Source organism: Sitophilus oryzae, unplaced genomic scaffold, assembly GCF_002938485.1.
Source record: "Sitophilus oryzae breed Bouriz unplaced genomic scaffold, Soryzae_2.0 scaffold_815_pilon_pilon, whole genome shotgun sequence".
NCBI classification, from domain to species: domain Eukaryota; kingdom Metazoa; phylum Arthropoda; class Insecta; order Coleoptera; family Curculionidae; genus Sitophilus; species Sitophilus oryzae.
Window position 1 is genome coordinate 6,306,003 of NW_022147434.1, and position 21,753 is coordinate 6,327,755.

General features: G+C 33.0%; 1 protein-coding gene across 4 annotated transcripts in view; it reads left to right on the forward strand.

Annotated features, from left to right (window-relative positions):
• The window catches only part of LOC115889505 (cordon-bleu protein-like 1), a 494,950-nt gene that overhangs the window by 402,386 nt on the left and 70,811 nt on the right, over nucleotides 1-21,753 (forward strand). For all 4 annotated transcript variants that reach the window (XM_030909519.1, XM_030909520.1, XM_030909523.1 and 1 more), the window contains 2 exons: nucleotides 16,829-16,957; nucleotides 21,445-21,613. In XM_030909519.1, the coding sequence (XP_030765379.1) occupies nucleotides 16,829-16,957; nucleotides 21,445-21,613 (298 nt within the window). The remainder of the gene's footprint in view (nucleotides 1-16,828; nucleotides 16,958-21,444; nucleotides 21,614-21,753) is intronic.

Sequence of the window (21,753 nt, forward strand, 5' to 3'; positions counted from 1 at the left end):
GTTATTAATATTTATTTACATAGTCAATATGGCATAAAAAATGATTTCTTTGAAAATTATTTTTTCCAATAATAAAGTCAATTTGATTGAAGTTGAATGTGGCATGTTTGGTATTCTAATCAGGACCGTATTATTATTTTTTTATTATTTTAGTATCTCTCATAACTTCAAGAACGAATTCTTATAAATAATACAAAATTAACAATTTGCTTAATTTTAAGGAGTTCTTTAAAAAGTTTCAGTTCTTCTGTAAAATAAAATAGGGAAAACTTATTCAACATTTTCAAAATTTACATGGGATTTTCTATGTCCAGGTCGGCGATGCAACAAACTGTGTAGCTCAGTTCAACAGAACCTAAAAATCTGTAGTTTTAGTGTTTTACCAAACGGAAAGGTGTACATTTAAAAAATCAATATAATGTATAATGTGACTGTAATAATATATTTTTCTTGATGTATTTTATGGGTAAAATCTTAATTTTAAATTATGGAAGGAATTTAAAATAATACACAGATTTAAATAAATATTCACCTTTAGCAAGGAAAATCAAACTCTAATTAGCCTTATATAACGACCGCGCGCCGATTCTAACGATCTGCCCGAAGATAACGATAAATTACGTATCGAAGAAAGAAGAAGAAGAAAAAACACATCTTCTTTTCGTTTCCGTACACGCTCGCAAATGGAGAACCTGACCAGAATTAATACTACCATTAAAAGGCAGTCGCATACTTTATAACAAACGATCGTTAATAACAGAGCGATAGTTAAAAGTTAGCGGGAATAAGTTTTGCTCCATTTGCATTGTATTTTCTTTCAATTAAATGCCGGACATGGTCAATTATCGATGACGGGCCGAGTCGCTGCTCTCTCGCGGCTTTTTACCATTCGAATCGTATCGAAATGTCTTTGTGGTTGAAGGGGCTCATTAAAAGATATTCGCTTAAAACGAGATTATTTCATTTAATTGAAGCGAGAATACCAGAAATGGTTGGTGCGGTAATATAATGAGCGGATAGGAATTGCATCTTTAATTCTATTAGAATTGGAAGTAGATTTATTTTAAGTACTGTCTATATATGTACGTCTGTTAATTACTCGGCGTTAACTCGTGAATGTTCACCTCTAAAATAGGTTCCAGATTTTTTTTGGTTTGTGGAAAATGTATCGTGTGGTGCATCGGAACACGGGACATAGGAAATTGCATGTAAATTTTGAAAAGATCAAATTTTTCAAGGTCAAAAGTTGTATTAGACTTTTTTGAAGAGGCGTTAAAGTTGTACTTTCGTTTAGAATTTCGTTTTATTTAAAATAGGCATTTAAATGCTTTGCAAAAATCTACCTTCAAAATACTAAAATTTTATCATACGCCCAGAGAGAAGCTACAATTAAAATACCAGCAAAAATATGATTGTCATTGACAAATTCGATGTCACATTTTGTTTACGAAACTTTGTGGGGTTTGGAAAAGCTGGTTATTTTTTTTTAATTTTGAATAATCATCTACAACAGGATTAGTTGAGTTGAGAATAGTATTCGCGGGGTATGATTTGTTTACTATTTATTACTCAATCACTTCCATGGCCTCTCTCATATTACATACATTCACAATAATTCAAGGAATAATCGAAATATTTGTAGCTCAAGGAACGGCTATTCAACGAAAGATCAGAGACCTGGCAGGCCAATTAATGGTGTGATATGGCACAACTACGTTTCCTTTGAACGTATCTTGAAATAATCTATAATTATAAGGGAATGTGCAGGATAACCATCCACTGAAATCATTCATGGAAGACTTCTTCTAAAGTCCATCCAGTTTCTTCGTAGCTGTCCGAAGAATAGTGACGGGGTCAAGCAGACTGAAGCTAATGTCTTTATTTTCTTCAACATGCAGAAGAATATTCAAATCATTGTTTTCCTCCTCTTCATTATTTTTATCTTTACACTTACATTTGCTTAATACCGCGCCTTTGCTTTAAATCCTTTTTAATAGCAGTTCAGTAATCAAGAGATTACTCGGTAATATCCGAGGGGTGAACACTTAGGGATTTATGGTGTACACATGAGAGGATTTCCAGGGGATGTACCGAGGATGTAGTGGATGTACCGAGGATGTACTAGAGGATGTAGGGGATGTACCGAGGATGTAGGAGATGTACCGAGGATGTAGGGGATGTACCGAGGATGTACTAGAGGATGTATGGGATGTACCGAGGATGTACTAGAGGATGTAGGGGACGTATCGAGGATTTACCGAGGTTGTATTTCGAATTATTTGGGGTGTAATTTGCCGAATGCGATGTTTGAAGTCATCCAAATTTGTTGGCTTTTGAATACTTTTTCCATAAGATATTCTCCTCGGTATCCACTTAAAAAAGCTTTTTTTTTAATATTTTTTTTTCACTTTTTAATTCTTAAATGAGAATAACTCCAAAAAGCTTGGATTTGGGTATAGCACTTACATGGAAAATATTCAGAATGTTAAGGGCAATTCAAAAATGCAAAAAATAATAATTAGGTTGCTACGAGGGTTGTCATTAAAAAAATTGTTTTGAACAAAGCATTTTCGAGACACCCTGTATAATATTCATTTTTTGCATAATCTGCCCCGGAAAAAATAATATTGATGTGGCCGAGCAATTTCCAAAAAAAAAATGTCGTTCTCGAGATGTTGATATTTATTCATTATTTTACAACCACCCTGTACGAAATCTAATAGGATCATATCGAATATATATGGATATTGAGAATATAGATAGATATAGATATTTCCGATATAAAGTATTCATAAAGGGATATATCGGTATCTGTTATATTGGTAGCTTTATCGATATTTGTGGACAAATATATCGTTACTACAGATTTCAATTAAATATTCACCTTTAGCAAGGGAAAATCAAACTCTAATTAGCCTTAGCATATAACGACCGCGCGCGCCGATTCTAACGATCTGCCCGAAGATAACGATAAATTACGTATCGAAGAAAGAAGAAGAAAAACACATCTTCTTTTCGTTTCCGTACACGCTCGCAAATGGAGGCGAACCTGACCAGAATTAATACTACCATTAAAGGCAGTCGCATTACTTTATAACAAACGATCGTTAATAACAGAGCGATAGTTAAAAGTTAGCGGGAATAAGTTTTGCTCCATTTGCATTGTATTTTCTTTCACCTGAAATGCCGGACATGGTCAATTATCGATGACGGGCCGAGTCGCTGCTCTCTCGCGGCTTTTTTTACCATTCGAATCTCGTATCGAAATGTCTTTCGTGGTTGAAGGGGCTCATTAAAAGATATTCGCTTAAACGAGATTATTTCATTTAATTGAAGCGAGAATACCAGAAATGGTTGGTGCCGGCAATAATATAATGAGCGGATAGGAATTGCATCTTTAATTCTATTAGAATTGGAAGTAGATTTATTTTAAGTACTGTCTATATATGTACGACGTCTGTTAATTACTCGGCGTTAACTCGTGAATGTTCACCTCTAAAATAGGTTCCAGATTTTTTTTGGTTTGTGGAAAATGTATCGTGTGGTGCATCGAACATGGTTACATAGGAAATTGCATGTAAATTTTGAAAAGATCAAATTTTTTCAAGGTCAAAAGTTGTATTAGACTTTTGAAGAGGGCAAAAGTTAAGTTGTACTTTTCGTTTAGAATTTCGTTTTATTTAAAATAGGCATTTAAATGTTGTTGCAAAACTCTACCTTCAAAATACTAAAATGTTATAATACGACCAGAGAGAAGCTACAATTAAAATACCAGCGTGGATATGATTGTCATTGACTGATGTCACATTTTGTTTTACGAAACTTTGTGGGGTTTGGAAAAGCTGGTTATTTTTTTTAATTTTGAATAATCATCTACAACAGGATTAGTTGAGTTGAGAATAGTATTCGTGGTGTATGATTTGATTACTTTATTTATTACTCCAATCACTTCCATGGCCTCGCTCATATTACATATACATTCACAATAATTCAAGGAATAATCGAAATATTTGTAGCTCAAGGAACGGCTATTCAACGAAAGATCAGAGACCTGGCAGGCTGCACTTAATGGTGTGATATGGCACAACTATTGTTTCCTTTGAACGTATCCTGAAATATTCTATAATTATAAGGGAATGTACAGGATAACCATCCACTGAAATCATTCATGGAAGACTTCTTCTAAAGTCCATCCAGTTTCTTCGTAGCTGTCCGAAGAATAGTGATGGGGTCAAACAGACTGAAGCTAATGTCTTTATTTTCTTCAACATGCAGAAGAATATTCAAATCATTGTTTTCCTCCTCTTCATTATTTTTATCTTTACACTTACATTTGCTTAATACCGCGCCTTGGCTTTAAATTCTTTTTAATAGCAATTCAGTAATCAATCTATCCTGTCGGGAGACTGAGCTACAAACCTATCCGACACAGCTAGTAGCTAAATGCCATTTAACTATCGCATAGTAACTTCGGAACCATGGAAGTTGTGAAAATCATGTTTATACAAAATTAATACCTTCAAATTCTTGTAAACAAAATGTGACATCGAATTTGACAATGACAGAATCACATTTTTGCTCGTATATTAATAATTCATATTATTAACTGTAGCTTACATCGGATATGGGAAACAGCTCAATTAAAAAGCGCACAACAAGATGCACGCAACAAGAAGGGGTATTATCATCTCTGCTGTTGCTGATTGTAATGCCGGGTCCAGACCAAGGCGACAAAAAGTAAACACGATTTTGAGACAAAAACAAGACAAACTTGCGAAAAAATATGGGAATTCTGACAAGACAAACTTGAGACAAATAATTTTTCCACACCGCAAGGACAAAAGTACAACAAAAAAGTAAAAAGTTTAGTTGTTGCGAATGAGTTTATTAACCATGTGTGATTTCACTGGTCTCCTACTCTTGGCAGCACACGCCATCCACACTGCGCCGTCAACTTATAAAATATACGAACAAAACATAGACACTTTGATCTTTACCGACTCGAGACGGGACATTTGAAAAGTCTCCGAATTTTGAAACGAGACAAAAATGTCGCAGAAATGTATTGGATTTGTCGCAAAACATGAATGTTTTTGTCTTTGTCGTTGTTTTGTCTGCTTGGTCCGGACCCGGCATAATAAACCCGATTCTGACCTTTCTGACAAAGAAGGGAATTAAGATCAAGCGACGTGGCTTGCAGACGACCAGTAAAATCATGGAATCTGCTCTGAAGAAGCTCTAAAGCAGAATGGGCAACTCAGACAAAACCGAACTCATTTTGTTTTACAAGAAAAGAAAAGATACCCAAGTTCACGCTACCAAAAGATGGAAGGAAGAAACTTGTAGTTGCTAAGGGAAACAAAATATTTAGGAATCATACTGGATTCAAAGCTTTCCTGGAAAAGGAACACAGAAGAAATGATGATAAAGTTATAATACGACCAGAGAGAAGCTACAATTAAAATACCAACAAAAATATGATTGTCATTGACAAATTCGATGTCACATTTTGTTTACGAAACTTTGTGGGGTTTGGAAAAGCTGGTTATTTTTTTTTAATTTTGAATAATCATCTACAACGGGTATTTCGTCTGGTCCGGGAGTCTTGTTTGTTTTTGCCTGTTGTATGGCTTTTTCCACTTCCGATTTGAGTATACTTGGACCACATTCTGCTTCATAATCTGCCAATAGTATCTCTGGAGCTTCCCGAGTGTCGTCATCAAATAGTTGTTGTATGTGTCGTTGCCACTCATCACATCTGTCTTCATTTGTCATTAATACTTGTCCACTAGCGTTGTGCAGTACTGATGCCAATTTTCTCTTCTGTACACCAGAGATTTCTTTCAGCTTTTTATGTAAGTTAAAATCATCGTGTAAGCTTTGAAGGTGTTCTATTTCTGTACAGGATTCCTGAAGCCATGTTTCTTTTGCTTCTTTAATGTTTTTGCGAATTACCCGATGCGTTCGTAAGTACTGGACATGATCGTTGTTCTTATATTTTCTTCTTTCTTCCATGAGGCCTAATATTTCTTGCATCATCCACTTCTTTCGTGCTTTTGTTTTTTTGGGTTTAATCATTTCATCTATATTTTGATTTCTTAGTGAAACTTTGATATCCTGCCATAGACACTTTGATATCCTGCCAATTGTCTTCAAAGCTTTTGTTTTCAAGTGGTATTACAATTGTGTGCATGTTGCCATTCACTTCCTGTGATAGGTTCTTTAGAATTTCAGGTTCCTTTAATATCTCCTGTTGCATTCGTGATCTTTTAATCGGTTTGCTATTCTTTTTAATCCTTATGTTTAGTTTTGAGCAAAGTAAGTTATGGTCTGTGTGCACATCTGCTCCAGGACAAGTTTTTGTTGATTTAATACAGTTGCGGAAGCGCCGGTTGATTAATATATAATCGATCTGATTTCTTACAACGTTTTCCTGCGTGTGTTGGGGTGATGTCCATGGATACAATCTTCGGTATAGTAATTAATACCAGGTATTCGTAATGATATATTCTTCTTCCTGACAAAACTGTACAAGTCGATTTCCTCTGACATTGCGTACGCCTAAGCCGTATTGTCCGCTTACGTCTTCTGTTGTTTCCCTGCCTACCTTTGCATTCCAATCTCCCATGATTAAAGTGATTTCGTCCGCTTTTAATACCTCTTTGATGTGCTGATAAAACTAATCTATTATGTATCTACTATCTATAATCTATCTAATTTTGAGACTAAAACAAGACAAACTTGCGAAAAAATATGGGGAATTCTGACAAGACAAACTTGAGATAAATAATTTTCCACACCGCAAGGACAAAAGTACAACAAAAAGTCAAAAGTTTAGTTGTTGCGAATGCGTTTTATTAACCATGTGTGATTTCACTGGTCTCCTACTCTTGGCAGCACACGCCATCCACACTGCGCCGACAACTTATAAAATATACGAACAAAACATAGACACTTTGATCTTTACCGACTCGAGACGGGACATTGAAAAGTCTCCGAATTTTGAAACGAGACAAAAATGTCGCAGAAATGTATTGAATTTGTCGCAAAACATGAATGTTTTTGTCTTTGTCGTTGTTTTGTCTGCTTGGTCAGGACCTGGCATAATGAACCCGATTCTGACCTCTCTGACAAAGAAGGGAATTAAGATCAAGCGACGTGGCTTGCAGACGACCAGTAAAATCATGGAATCTGTTCTGAAGAAGCTCTAAAACAGAATGGGCAACTCAGACAAAACCGAACTTATTTTGTTTACAAGAAAAGAAAAGATACCCAAGTTTGCGCTACCAAAAGTGGGAAGGAAGAAACTTGTAGTTGCTAAGGAAACACAACATATTTAGGAATCATACTGGATTCAAAGCTTTCCTGGAAAGGGAACACAGAGAAAATGATGATAAAGGGAATAAATGCATCCTATGCATGCAAGAATTTTTTTTAAAAAGATGGGGTCTACAGCCGGACATTATACATTATACATTGGATGTACACTGCGGTAGTTAGACCAATCATCACCTATGTTGCACTAGTATGATGGGAAGCGGTTCTTAAAGAGACTAATAGAAAAAGCCACACAAAAATACTACGATTAGCAGTTCTAGATATAACTGGAGCAAGAAACAACACAGCGCAAGCTGCGCTAGAAGTAATTCTGGACTTGTAATCAATCGACTTGCCCGCTAAGAGTGCTCTATTATTAATGGAATTCAATCTGTGGAACCAGACCAACTACGGTCACTCGTGAATATTGCCAATGATATGGAAAATCATGGCGAACACGAGTCCACATTTGCTAGACCAGAAAACGGACTATATGCCCAACAAACATGATTTTGGACAAAAGATAAGGATTCGCACCCCGACAAGAGAAGAATGGGAAAGAAACCTAGTAATGAACACTTTAGAGATATCAATCTACACAGATGATTCCATGACTTCAGAAGGCACAGGTATTGGCATCTTCTCAGGGGAACTGGACATCAGGCGATCTTTAAAGCTATCGGAGAGCTGTAATATTCTACAAGCAGAGATCTACGCTATAAAGGAAGAGGCCTATATAGGGGACGAAGAACCCATAGAGCACCTGGCGTGCCACTATCCGGCACTGCAAACCCGACGGCGACGCTTTAAAACTTTAGAGCGCGTTTTTTTGGAGGGACTAGAGGAAGCAGCAGAAGCTAACATCAGCGACATCGGGAACTTTACAAAGAGCTGGAAGTGCTTTAACTACAGAACAGGCTTTAACGCAAAGAAAGAATGAGAGGAAGGTTTTGTACAATAATACAGGGATATCGCAATAGGCCCAAGGCCTCTGAGTGAAGGATCAAACAGAATCTCATACCCCAACAACCTAACCCAACCTAATTGTAGCTTTCTCTGGGCCATATTATATAATATATTTTAAGGTTCAAGAACTCTGTCACTTTCAAAATTAATTATTATTAGTTATTATAAATCAACTGCTAAAACTAATTAATGATACTTAGATATATAGATATTATTTCCGATTTCCTCATCTTTATAGTATACCTACCTACGGCAAGTTTTGAAATATGATCTCGTAACATTGTAGTATAAAGAAAAATACAAATAAATCCAAGGTGATGATGATTATTCAAAAGCTACAAGAAAGCCATTTGCATCACGATATCGAACAAAATACTCAAATATTCGTTCTAGTGAATTCGAACATCTTAGACCATCTTTTGTTATTGAAACAATGTTTATCATTACCCGAACCCATTACATAGAACAATAAAGTAATTACTAGTTATTTTCTGAAGTTTACGCAACTGATGATATTATTTCTTGTAATGGTTGTTTATTTAATAGTACGAGAAAATTAAAATTTATAATGCATTGTTATTATTGAATTAGAAACATCGTAAAACTCAATTAGTTTACGTAAGATACTAATGCTAGAAAACTGACATTTACGATTTTTATTATAAAGATAATTTCAGAAGAAAAGAAGATATACACAGTCTCCTTATAAAAAAATTATAATTTTATTTTTTTTTCAAATATATTCAATGAAATATTTTATCCACAACCAAACATACTGGAACTTCGTTCTCGCATTTAAACATTCTTGCGTGGATTAAATGCTCCCTGAAACAGGTATATAAGAAATATCTGTTACTGTGAAGTAATAATAATCAATGGTAGTCAAAATACCAATAAATAACCTGAATATTACTGTTGCTGCTACGACTTCAAGTCATCTTGCTTTAAACTTAACTGTAGGTTTCAACACTAATTAGTACGTCTAGTTTATAAATTTATATTTTGCAAATGTATCTTTTATTCTAATATAGAGCACCAAATTTTAAAGTGCATTGTACAATTGCAACTTGACATCGCCCTAATTGTATCACCTCTGTTCCAAAGTGGGTAGCTTTGATGTATACAGTATGTAATTTCAAGTTGGGTAGCTCCTAAACTTACAACGAATCACCACAACGATGAAGTATATAAAGAAAATATTAATTGGACTCATGTAAAATTTCTTCAAGTAATCACGGAATAGCACTATACGTATATTTACAGGGTGAGTTTCCTACGATGTTCTCTATGGGTATTTAGAAAACTAAAATGGAGATAGAGAGTCGGTTAAATCGGGACAGAATTGCAGTTTTTTGGGGTCATAAATATGCGCTTTTCAGATTTTTGAAAAAGTTCATGGCTTACTAGATATTTAAAAAAAAAATTCGACTATTTTAAAAACTGTTCCTAATTCCATTATAAGCTATTTTAGACAAAAAGTTTTCAGATAAAGGTTGTAAATACCAATGAAACCATAGTTGGCCATGACTTCATAAAAAACACAATTTTTTAAGCTTTTCAGCGATATAAGCTATAATATGTTTTCTTCGAAAAATTATTGAGTTATAGCCAATTCTTATTATTTTTAAGTTTAATCGTCTGTGCTCTCAGAAATGTGAAGCTGTTACATCCAAACTTTGTAAATTAAAATAAACAAAAATTGTAAATATGAATTTTTCAAATGAAGAAAAGCATGTAGGATTATTAGTTCAACTTTTCTTGGCCATACATTTTCGAGGATATGTGACCGGTGAATATTACGTTTCTTAGAAAACGGTTTTCAAGACCTGTTAGAAAAGTTAAATTTAGTTATAGCCAATTTTTATCTTTCTTCACTAATTTCACTTAGATTGCATGATATTCTTATTTTGTTATGATTTATTTTACTTATAAAAAGTATATAAATTTATTAACTTATTAAAAGTCAGAATATATTATTAAACGGTTCTTTACAATTTACATTACACAAACTAAGACTTAAAAAAATAATATCACTACATACACCAGGGCCTATTTTACCATAAGGCCCATAAGGCCCGGGCCTTGGGCCCGGTGGTCTGGGGGCCCGTTAAAGGTTGTAAAATATTCATAATTTCAAATGTAAATTTACATAGCAGAGAAAAAAAAAACAGTTACCTCTGCATAATAAGGAAAACAGAATTATATAAAATAAGCTTTAGATTGATATAATTAATGCATTTTTTTAAATTAGAATTAATTGTTGTTTTTTATTATTTATTTTGTTGAATATAATAATGTTTATTTAGTTTTTTAAATTATTAAAAAAATAAAAATAATTGTTTTATTTCTTTAACCCAAACTAACAAGAGAATTTTTGAATTTTGTTGGAAAAGAAGGCCCGAATTTTTGATTGGGCCTTAGGGCCCGACCAGATGAAAAATAGGCCCTGACATACACTTCCATGGCTAACCAAATGAAATTGTTTAAAAATTATAAGAATTGACTATAACTCGGTAATTTTTCGATAAAAATATATTATTGCTTATTAAATTATAACTAAAAAGCTTAAAAAACGACGCTTTTTATGAAGACCAACTATAGCTTAAATTTAAAAAAATATATGTTTGTATCATATGTCAAAAATAACGAGCTTTGGAAAAAAAAGCGGAGGAGACAATCTCATTAAGGATATGATTATCTACAACTTTTATCTGAATTTTTTTTTGTCTAAAATAGATTATAATGGAATTAGGGACAATCGAATCGAAGGGACAATTTTTAAAACGACTCTCTATCTCCAGTAGTATCCGAGATACGCATAGAAAATGTTAGAGACGGTATTCAAGAGAAAGAAAAAAAAATAGATTTCGAAAAGTCTATTGGACGTCCTACTCTCATTTTAGTATTGAAAATACTTCTGGGCGCGTTTATATGGGACCCATCTTTGAAAAAGCGACATGCTAGATGCGATGTGGTACGGCCGAGTTCAATAACCTGCCTAATCATCAACTTGTCAACACGTAATAGTTTAACCGGCGTTGCAAGGACGTTCGAGGGCCGAGGCCGAAATGAGGTCTTATCAGTGGGCCAACTATTCTATGGATATGGATGTTTAGTATGGGCCGGCGGATAAAAAAAGCCAATATTATAAAAAAGATTATGCGCCAAGGCATATGGATTGTTAGGTACAGTTTGACTATTTTAATCTAACTCTTTTCCGTACAAGTGCAAGCAAGGGGCAATTCATACATGAAAGTCACAAAATAATAAATTTAGACTAATGCAATATTTTTTCTCGGCGCGTAGGATAGATAGGTAAATGCATTAAAGGGAATAATTAATTAAATCATTAGGTTCCAAAACATAATAACTCGGGTCTCATCGGATCTGCTGATACATTTTTCTAAAATTTAGGCTATTAGGACTTATATTTTTTATGATTATTATTTGTTTAATTAACAACTTAGGACAAAGAAAAAGCTTGCATGGTATCCACCGCCAACAGGCGTAAAAACAAATGAAGCCAAGGCGTTGCCAAATATTTATTGGGATAAGTTTTTATTGTTTGAATATTGTTGTAAATAATAATTATCATTTAATTAGTGCTAACTTATCAAAGTTCACAACGCGGCGAAATGTCAACAAAATCGGCCAACGGATCTTTGAGATATTAATAAAAAAAAGGTCTATTAGAAAACACCTCGACACCCTGTATCTTTAAAATTATACATTTCCGGACACATGTTTATATAAACTTTTTACCTTAAAAACACTCAAACAATCACCTCCTAAAGTTTGGCCAGATACTTAATTAACACCCTGTATTTAAAAATGGCTAGCTAGTAATTTAGTAAGCTATGCTTATTTTAATGGGAAAAAATACATTTCATAAAAAATAAAAAAACTCATAACACAAATACTATACACTAATTAATTAATTTTAAATGTATCTAAATAGGCACTTTAATAATTGAAAAATGGACAGGAGCACTTAAAATCCCTTCATAGAATATACCAAATATGCAAATATGCAAAAAAACTCCAATAAAAAAACCACAAATGGCACATTAAAATCTGCATTATCTGAAATCACACTATACCTAAACGGTTAATAAAATAATAGTGACAAGACTAAATAAAAGTGACAAGACGCCGACATCGATAACGCGATGAGCAGTTTTTAATAATTATTCCGAGTTATTATTACATAAGTTGTTTTACAATTATTGTAATACAGTAGCATTCCTTCAAATAAATTTTTATTTAAGTATTGTTAATATAGTCATATTAATGATTATAGCCCGTATGATATCTAAAATACAAAATCAAGCGTGTTTTTATCAGAATTATTAAATGATTAAGTAGAAATAGTTAATATTTATTAACTTCGTAAGTGTTATATTTTAATATAATTATGGATTTAATAATTAAATAATTATCTTAAGTTTAAAATTAGTAAACTTGTATGAGTTTAATCATTTATATTTAAAATTTTTAGAGAAGATCATATATAGATTTTAGGCAGGAGAACTCAAGGGAAGGACTCTGTAATTAGTAATTAAGACGTTTCAATTTTTTTTTTACTTGCCATTTTTTTGTTGTTCACGTTGTAACTTCTTATTGTGTCATACTTACTTTACTCTTTATTGTGTATACACAATCTGAATTTCGGATATGATATAGAACTGATAAATTGGACCAAATATATTTATTGCAAGGTATGCAAAGATATATTTTTGTTAACTTTGCAAATACTTAAGGCATGCAATAATTTAAAAAAAAATTTGACGTGAGATTACTTCATAATTCTTGGAAGTTTTGAATGATAAAGATTTGAATTATTATGGGTCTGTTTTGTTTAAGAAGCTAACAAATAATTTCAAAAACTCAACTATCAAAATATAATGGTAGGAAATTTTTAAGAATATGCATAGTTGTTGTTGCAAATGTTCTATATTAATTGGACATACTGAATGTAAACTTTGTAAACTAAGTGTAGGGAAATTAAAACAACTTTGGGTGCACGTCATCAATGACACCTTGCGTCGTCTAATGGAGTTTGCTGGTGGTCGTATTATGATGTGCAACCAAAGTTATTTTAATTTCCCTATAATAGGTATAGTTGCTGCAATCGATAATATATTTTGCTGCTTATTTTCTTCATAACAAAAAAAAATGATGATGAAACCGTCAATACCGCTACTCATATTATGGGCACCTATGTATCTTAAATCTCATAATGATGTTTAAGAATACATAGGTACATACTATGAGTAGTGGTTGTAATGGTTTTTTATTAGGTATGATGAAAAGAAGCTGCAAACTAAATTATCGTTGAAGCCAACTATATTTTAATTTATTTTTATCTACAGTAAATATGCACGATAGGGGTTCAAAATATGCCTATACTGTGAGGCAACTCAATTCGAGTATAAATTAACATTTACATTCCAAGGATCTTCTTGGTCTACCGGCACCCTGTTCACCCTTATTCCATCATTTCTATAAAAAATATGATATATAACTTTTAATTTTTTTTGTGAAAATTGGTGAAAAGTAATTTTTTTGTACGGCGAACTTAAATTTTATGGGCCATCCATAAATTACATCATAAGTTCAAATATTGGTTAAACCTAGGAATACCCAGGTAAGAGCCCGAAATATGCAAAAGAGGGAGTGAGTTTAGGTTAGATTAGAATTTGGTTTTAGTTGGTTTTGCATTAATAAAAATATAGACCTAATCTAAACTTAATCTAAACTGACCCCCTTTTTTGCATAATTCGGGCTCCTACTCACGTCATAGTGTCGTGACCGTGATCGTGACCATTCACGAATCCGCACACGTTCATCTCCATCATTAATATTTTCCTAATTAAATTCTTCACTTTTACAAAAAAGCCATCACGATAAAAATCAAATTGCGTTGCGAACGGTTTGCTTGTTCATTATACGTATCTGGAATATATTTGTGAATGGCGATTAGCGATACGTTTACGCTAGACTGCCGGAGTGCTGACGTCACAAATATCAAAGTGCTTTAAAAACAAGGTTTAGTTCTTTTATATTTCTATTGAGCTCTTCCAAATGACGTCACAAGTTAATATAAAATGTAAAAAAAACAGGTGATTGCCGACAACCGCCGACTTGTGTCTGGTATTTTCAATACGCCTATGATGGTTGCGCATGTTGCAAAATCTGTGAATTTTATCTATGCGGAGCATATAGCTTTAGTAAATGCTTTCGAGTTTCGGTTGTTTCAAATTGATATAACATTTCGCCATGATCGGTTTACTGTTTCGATTTTTTTTTAATTGTCCTTTTTAACTCCACGTGTGTCTTGCATGATCAATAGCTCTGCGACTGTTGCTGCCTATTCGCCTTAATGTGTGACAAATCCGTATCCATTTCATTAGTTTGATCTCATTATGCACCTCTCTCTGGTTGGTTAAATACCATAAAAAATAAGCTCCATAATTGAATCGTCCTACGAAACCGCCAAAATTTGATTAAAATATAAAAATATTCGATACCCAAAATTACCAAATATTTTATCGATAAAATTGATGTGTATTAATAAGATAACATGAAAACTTTTATTACTACTTTCACTGTACTGATTACATGAATTCATATATTATATTATTGGCTCATCATACTTGAAGTATGTGTAATTTTAGACATGACTAGTTAAATAAATAAGGTGATAAGTAGATGCAATTGTTAATTTAATTAAAGCAGGGGAAGATCTGTGTGTATGTGAGACGAGAACTATAATCTTCTTCTTCTAATACAGGGTCGATGATATGTATGAAAACGGTCAATTATTGGCCAAAGTATACGGGGTACCGCAAAAAGTTAAATACAAAAGTTATAGGGTTTTTAAATGCCTTAAGTATACAGGGTCGGTCATTAAGTCGTGGCACCTCAAAGATTTTTTTTAAATGGAATTTCCTGTATATTATTGGCTATTTCAATTTGTCTTTCAATTTTAAACAAAAATTGTCATACACATAATGTACCTAAATCCAACCGTTTCCGAGATATCGAGTTTTAGATTTGAGATGTTAAACCATTTTTTTTTTAATTTCCAGACTTGATATAATCTCATTTTATACATCTATAAATGCTAACTTTCATATGTATATTCAAATATTATTAAGTATCACAGTTTCCGCCGAATGGCATCGTTAAATGAAACCGAACATATCGAAATTAATTAAATTGAATTGTATACTTAAGTGATATTTTCAAAAGACAATAACTCGGAAACGGTTGATTTGAGGTACGTTGTGTGTATCTCAATTTTTGTTTAGAACTGAAGGAAGAATCGAAATATGTAAGAATATACAAGGGGTTTCATTTAACAAAATGAAATTTTGATGTGCCACGACTTTATACCCGACCCTGTATACGTAAATTGATTACTCGCCAATATGCATTACTACACCAAAAGTCTCGAAGATAGACTGGAGAGATTCCCGAGCATCACACACACTGGAGAAGTCAATATTAAGGTCACCACACAAGATCAACCTGCTATTCACAGGCAGGGACTCTAGCAAACTCAGTAATTTCTGAAAGAACATATGCATATCTGCGTCAGGTGTTCTATAAGTTTCCAGGCAATGGTCATAGTTGTTCGAAACGGCTTGACCGATATTGATGAAATTTCATATGCAGTATGAAATTTCATATGTATATTCAATAAGCGGTGCCCGGTGGCGTAGAGGTACAGGCTCTCGTCTACCAATCTCAAGGTTGTGGGTTCGAATCCTATAACTGGCATTGCATCAGCCGACTATTTTTATTAAAATAAAAATAGTTTGGGTACCTAGGTCGACTCAGCCTTCAGTGAGTACTTGGAATTTACAATCCTGAGGTAATAATAGGCGGTTAAAGCGTAGTGCTAGCCCCCATTACCTTTCTTGTATACCGAACGGCTCTAGTATGGCAAGCTGTACCTTGCTACTCCCAAGGCGTTAAACGCTATATACGGGAGCTATTATTATTATCATTATTATATTCAGTAAGTCTGGGAATAGGTTGTTATCTATTTTTTACAACATAAAATTATGAGGATGGTCCAGCCCAATTTTTTTGACAACATTTTTTATTGTAATTTTCTTATGATGTAGCATTAAAAATACTTACAACGACCCCAAATTTTCGCCCTTCTACCGTCAACCCCTATTTTTTAATAGCGATATTAGTAATTAAAAAAATTTCAATCCCGTGAATTTTGGCTTCAAAAAAATATTTATATAGTTTTTATATAAAATTATTTTAATATACTTCATAAAGGTTTTTACATCAAGATAAAGCATCAAAATAAAAATATAAATTACTAAAATTATATTTTTGAACAACAATAATTTAATCAGTGATCAATTGCATATTTTTATAAATCATGTTGATTCAGAGAAATGCTGATGAATTAATTCGTAAAATTTTAGTAAAAAATAGAATGGCGCCATAAATATTGCTGATACTACTTTTAGATAATTTAATTACTACTGTTTTATTAAATTTTTAATTTGTTTTTCAGGTCTCGGGCAGGGACAGTGACTATGATGCAGATCACTGAGGACACGCCTCCTGACATGTTGGCTGGTGCCATGGATTTGACAGTTCACCTGCCGAATGGACGAAGTACAAAAATGTCAATCGAAAGGAGGTTAGTTTCATATTTTTCAAAAAAAATATTAAACTATAATATAATACAAAATAAAATTGATATGTTGTTTACTTTGGTGAACGCCTTTCTTGAGAAAAAATGACTGTAGCATCAACACTTTCAAGTAGCTGAAGAGGATACTACATGTTCTTGGTGTTAGTGCTAGTGGGTACTTTACTAAGCTTTACTAAGGACTCTCTAAACTCTCTGAAGTGTTTAGAGCAACTTATTATTAAGCGATTAAATTACATAGTTACGAGTACGTATAACGCTCAACGTTTTAGGAGGTATATCACCTCCAGTGATAGGAAACCAAAAAAAAAAAATACAAAGAGTTGATTTTAGTAAAATATCATTGACAAATTGGAATCCATTGTGTCAAAGATTGGTGTTTACAAAAAATACCTTTTTATTTTTTTGAGATTTTCTTCTATTAGCGAAAAACCCAGATTTTTTGTGAAGAACCCGACACAAATGTATAGACCGATATTCTAAAGCTATATACAGGGTGGTCCGAATTGTATTCCAGAAACTTCGGCAGCATGTTCTGCAGTGAAAAATAAGTAAAAATGTCCGTAAAAATGTATGTCCTAAAATGCTTAGTTTCGGAGATACAGGGTGTAGAAGTTTCATTTTTATTTCGATTTTTTTCAAATAATTTCTGAAACAACGTCAATATTTGACAATTTTTGACATAAGAAATTTGATTTTGGTATTAATATGACTCCTACTTGTAGAGGGCGTCACCTACATATTTTTAACTCGTTTGAAGAGTAATAACTTTTCGTCCGTACCTGTATAAAACTAATGAGTAAAGAAATATACATTTACGAAGTTTTTTACGTAAAGAAGATCTCTTGGTAAAAATCGCTACGAGTAATGGTTGTCGAGATATTTGGAATCGAAATTATCAATACCTGTCATCATTGACACAAATTAAACATTTTTTAAATGTTTTTGTGGCAAATGTTCAACAGAAACTGTTTTATCATCATTTTTTCGAAGAAAAATTTATGATTAATTAAAAGAAATAAAAAGTTCCCAAATTTATCATTTCGGTCAAATAACTATCTACTCAACATGTTTATTTTTTGTCAATAATGGCATGTATTGACTGTTTTCATTCTAAATATCTTGAGAACAGTTGCTCGTAGCGATTTTTACCAAGGGACATTTTTTAAAAATTACGTAAATGTACATTTTTTCACTCAGTAGTTTTATACAGGTACGGACGAGAAAAGTTATTACTCTTTAAAACAGTTAAAACTCATGTATGTGGCGCCCCCTACACTACAGGTAGCAGTCATATTGACATCAAAATCAAATTTTTCATGTCAAAAAACTCCCAAATACCAATTTTAATCCAAATATTGATGTTACTTCAGAAAATATTTCGAAAAAATAGAAATAAAAATGAAAGTATCTCCGAAACTAAGCATTTTAGGACATACATTTATACGAAGTTTTTTACTTATTTTTATCTGCAGAATATGCTGCCGAAGTTTCCGGAATACAGTTTAGACCACCCTGTATATTATTCTTACTGTTTCACCGAAAAACACTACAACATTGATTTTTGTCAACATATAACACACAATAATTGTTTTATTAGCTAAGTTATTATTAAGTTAGTAACAACAAATTGTGTCAAAAAATATAGTTAGTAGTGCTACAATTAAATTTGTAATAATAATTTTCAATTAAATTTTAACGAGTACAATCTGAATATTCTCTGACACAAATCGTGAGAATTACCACACCAGACAATTTTCGTATAAAATCAATCATATATTTAACTATTTTTGTACGGAAGCGCTGGAGGACCAGTATATGTATTTTTTTTAAATTCAACCGGTTGATTTTCACACTCAACTGATTGACTTAATACTCAACTGGTTCAGTTTCCAAACTCAACCAGTTGACTTTATAAACTCAATCGGTTGACTTTAAAATCTAAACCGGCAGCGCAGCACGCGCACTCGCCGCACGCGGTTCATTGTCGTATCAGTATTCGTAGTAACTTATTTTGTTTGCATGTTTACGTGCAGTCACAAAACCTAAACTTAAGGTATTTTAACTTGTGCTCGCTTTATTATAATAATTATTATAATTTATTATAATAATTATTATAATAAAATTAATTAAAAAATTAATAAAATTAAATTAATTTATTATAATATTTTAAATCAAACCTTAGATCCCTAACCTTAGAGCAAAGATAAAATTTCATTTCTCAAATGCATATTGGCATTGATTGCTTCATACGCATTAGTTGGTTTGTCAACATGCATTTCAGATGACAATACTTCACATAAATCGAAAACGTCGTTATCAGAGCACGGAGACTGCAAATACAAGCATTCCTCCTCGCAGTCTTTAATACGCATGTTGTTTACAACTGTAAGGTAATTTTGACAGCCCTCAAGTTCTGGGAACTTGCAAAGTATATCGGGACGTCCAGATGGTGAAACGCTGTGACGGCTTCTGCGTATGATACAGATTTGTCTATCAAAGTACAATCAAAGATTCCATCATCTGTCATTTGCCGGAATACGTCGTTTATCCAGAATCGAGTATTGTGTTTTCTTAAAATTGCCCACCAGGATTCAATTCTTTGACTACTGTGGCTCGTGCCATATAGAAATGGTGGCAATGTACGCTCAAGCGGCACGTTATCTGCCACCTCATGAAAGTGAATCTGCATAGATTCTAAATGAACGTTTTCGGTGTCCATGTCGCTTCTTACAGTTCTGGGAGAGCCATTTATATCTATTATTGTTTGAATATAGTAACCAGATATATCTCGAGGATTATTGTTGGTACTTGCAGCTTTCAGCCATAAAATTTTACGTGCAAATCCATCGATGCAACCGCTAATACATATTCAGTAAGGCTTCAGTTTGTCATAACCATCAACATGCCGCAAATAGTTGGGACCTTTGTTGAAATACTGCCTTCTTTGGAGTCGTTTTCTCTTTCTTGTTGAGACGCCTTGTGGGTCGATAGAATTCAACACATTACGAACAATATTCTGTCTAATATTTAGTCCTGCTTGTCAACATTTTCGGTGCATCCATTTATATCCATGCAGTTTACTTGAAGAAAGCACTTTTTCACTGATAAAATCTACTATATTTGGTACTGGAGCATAATTTTTTCTCCGATATAAATTCAAATACCGCAGACGTCGCGCGTCGTTTCAACGTTGTAAAACTAATAGTGAAGTTCTGTTGTAGAAGGAACAATAGTATTTCATGATTTTGTAAGCCCAAATAAAAGTAGTATTTAATGGCGTTATTCAAACGTGGTTGCTCCATGTTATCTTTCCAATTCACCGTACACTATACTATACACTACAGACTTTTACACAAAAAAGCGTTTAATTTTAGGACTTCACGAGAGGAGAGCGCGTGTATACATGTGCACGGAAGCGCTACACATATGAGAGTGGAATAGAAATAATCTATGGAAATAATTTAAAATGCTTGAGAAACTCAACCGGTTGAGTTTATAAAGTCAACTGGTTGCGTTTATAAAGTCAACCGGTTGAGTTAGGAAACTCAACTAGTTGAGTATTAAGTCAATCACTTGAGTGTTAAAATCAACCGGTTGAATTTAAAAAAAATATATACTGGTCCTCCAGCGCTTCCGTAATTTTTGAAATCTACAAATTGATAAGAAATAAAAATTACAACGTGAAGCCTAGTACCATTTAAACACAAAATGAAGCAGTGTTTTCTTCAATTGTGTGATTTATTACAATTTATTTTTTCCGTGTTCTAACGCACATTCCTATCTACCCCTGTATAAATCAAATTGGCAGGTACATAACAAAAAATCATAATAAAGAATTATCATAAATATAATTCTTATTGTATTCTAATTCACAATAAGACCTAACTTTATTTTTGCTTAAGCATCTAGAGTTAATTGTTTGACTAGATATTTGTAAGCGGTAAAAGTAAGCAATATAAAGAGCGTCTAATTGTGTAATTTCTGCAGTTTATTTTTATTTGTACACCTTTAGTATTATGTTAATTTTATTAGAAAGCTATACAACTCAATCAAGATATGAACTTGTCTATAGTTCTTTTCATGTCACTTTTTCCCATATACACGACTTCAAAACAGACAAAATCTGCATTTTCTGAGAAGAGTAAAATTGAAGGATTAACATTAAAGCCGGATTTAATTTCAAAGGAAAATATTGTATCTTCTAATTATAAAACTAAGTGTTTTATAATAAAAATGTATACCATACAATCGAAGAAGAACGGTGTTAGGGATAGCTTGGAAATCATGATCGCTGTCATTATAGATGAAAAATTATATGGGGAATATCATCGATATTCATTTCCAAGCCAACTAGACGCTTATTCGTCGATATTTTTTCCTGTTTTTGTTACCTCTTTATCATATACTCTGCATTATGCAAATATAATTTTATTTACTGAATCGCACGAGTCAATAACTTTAATTAATTTTAGCACACCCATGATGGACTTACTGGTTCAGATTACCGTCGCCAATCATCTTCAACTATCCAACCATACGTTGCAAGCTCTGGGAATGGCTCCATCGTTAGAGCATAGCGACATAGTTCTTCCATTTAAACCAAACACACCTATAGGGGCTTTAGATACGCAACACGTTAGGGTAAGTAATTTATTGATATTTGATATTTGTGATACACAATTATCGCATTTCTGAAGTAGAAGTTTATAAAGATTCGTTTTAATTGATTTAGGATAATAATCGAGGTACCTCCATAGCTGTTTTTAATTGCAAGCCATTAT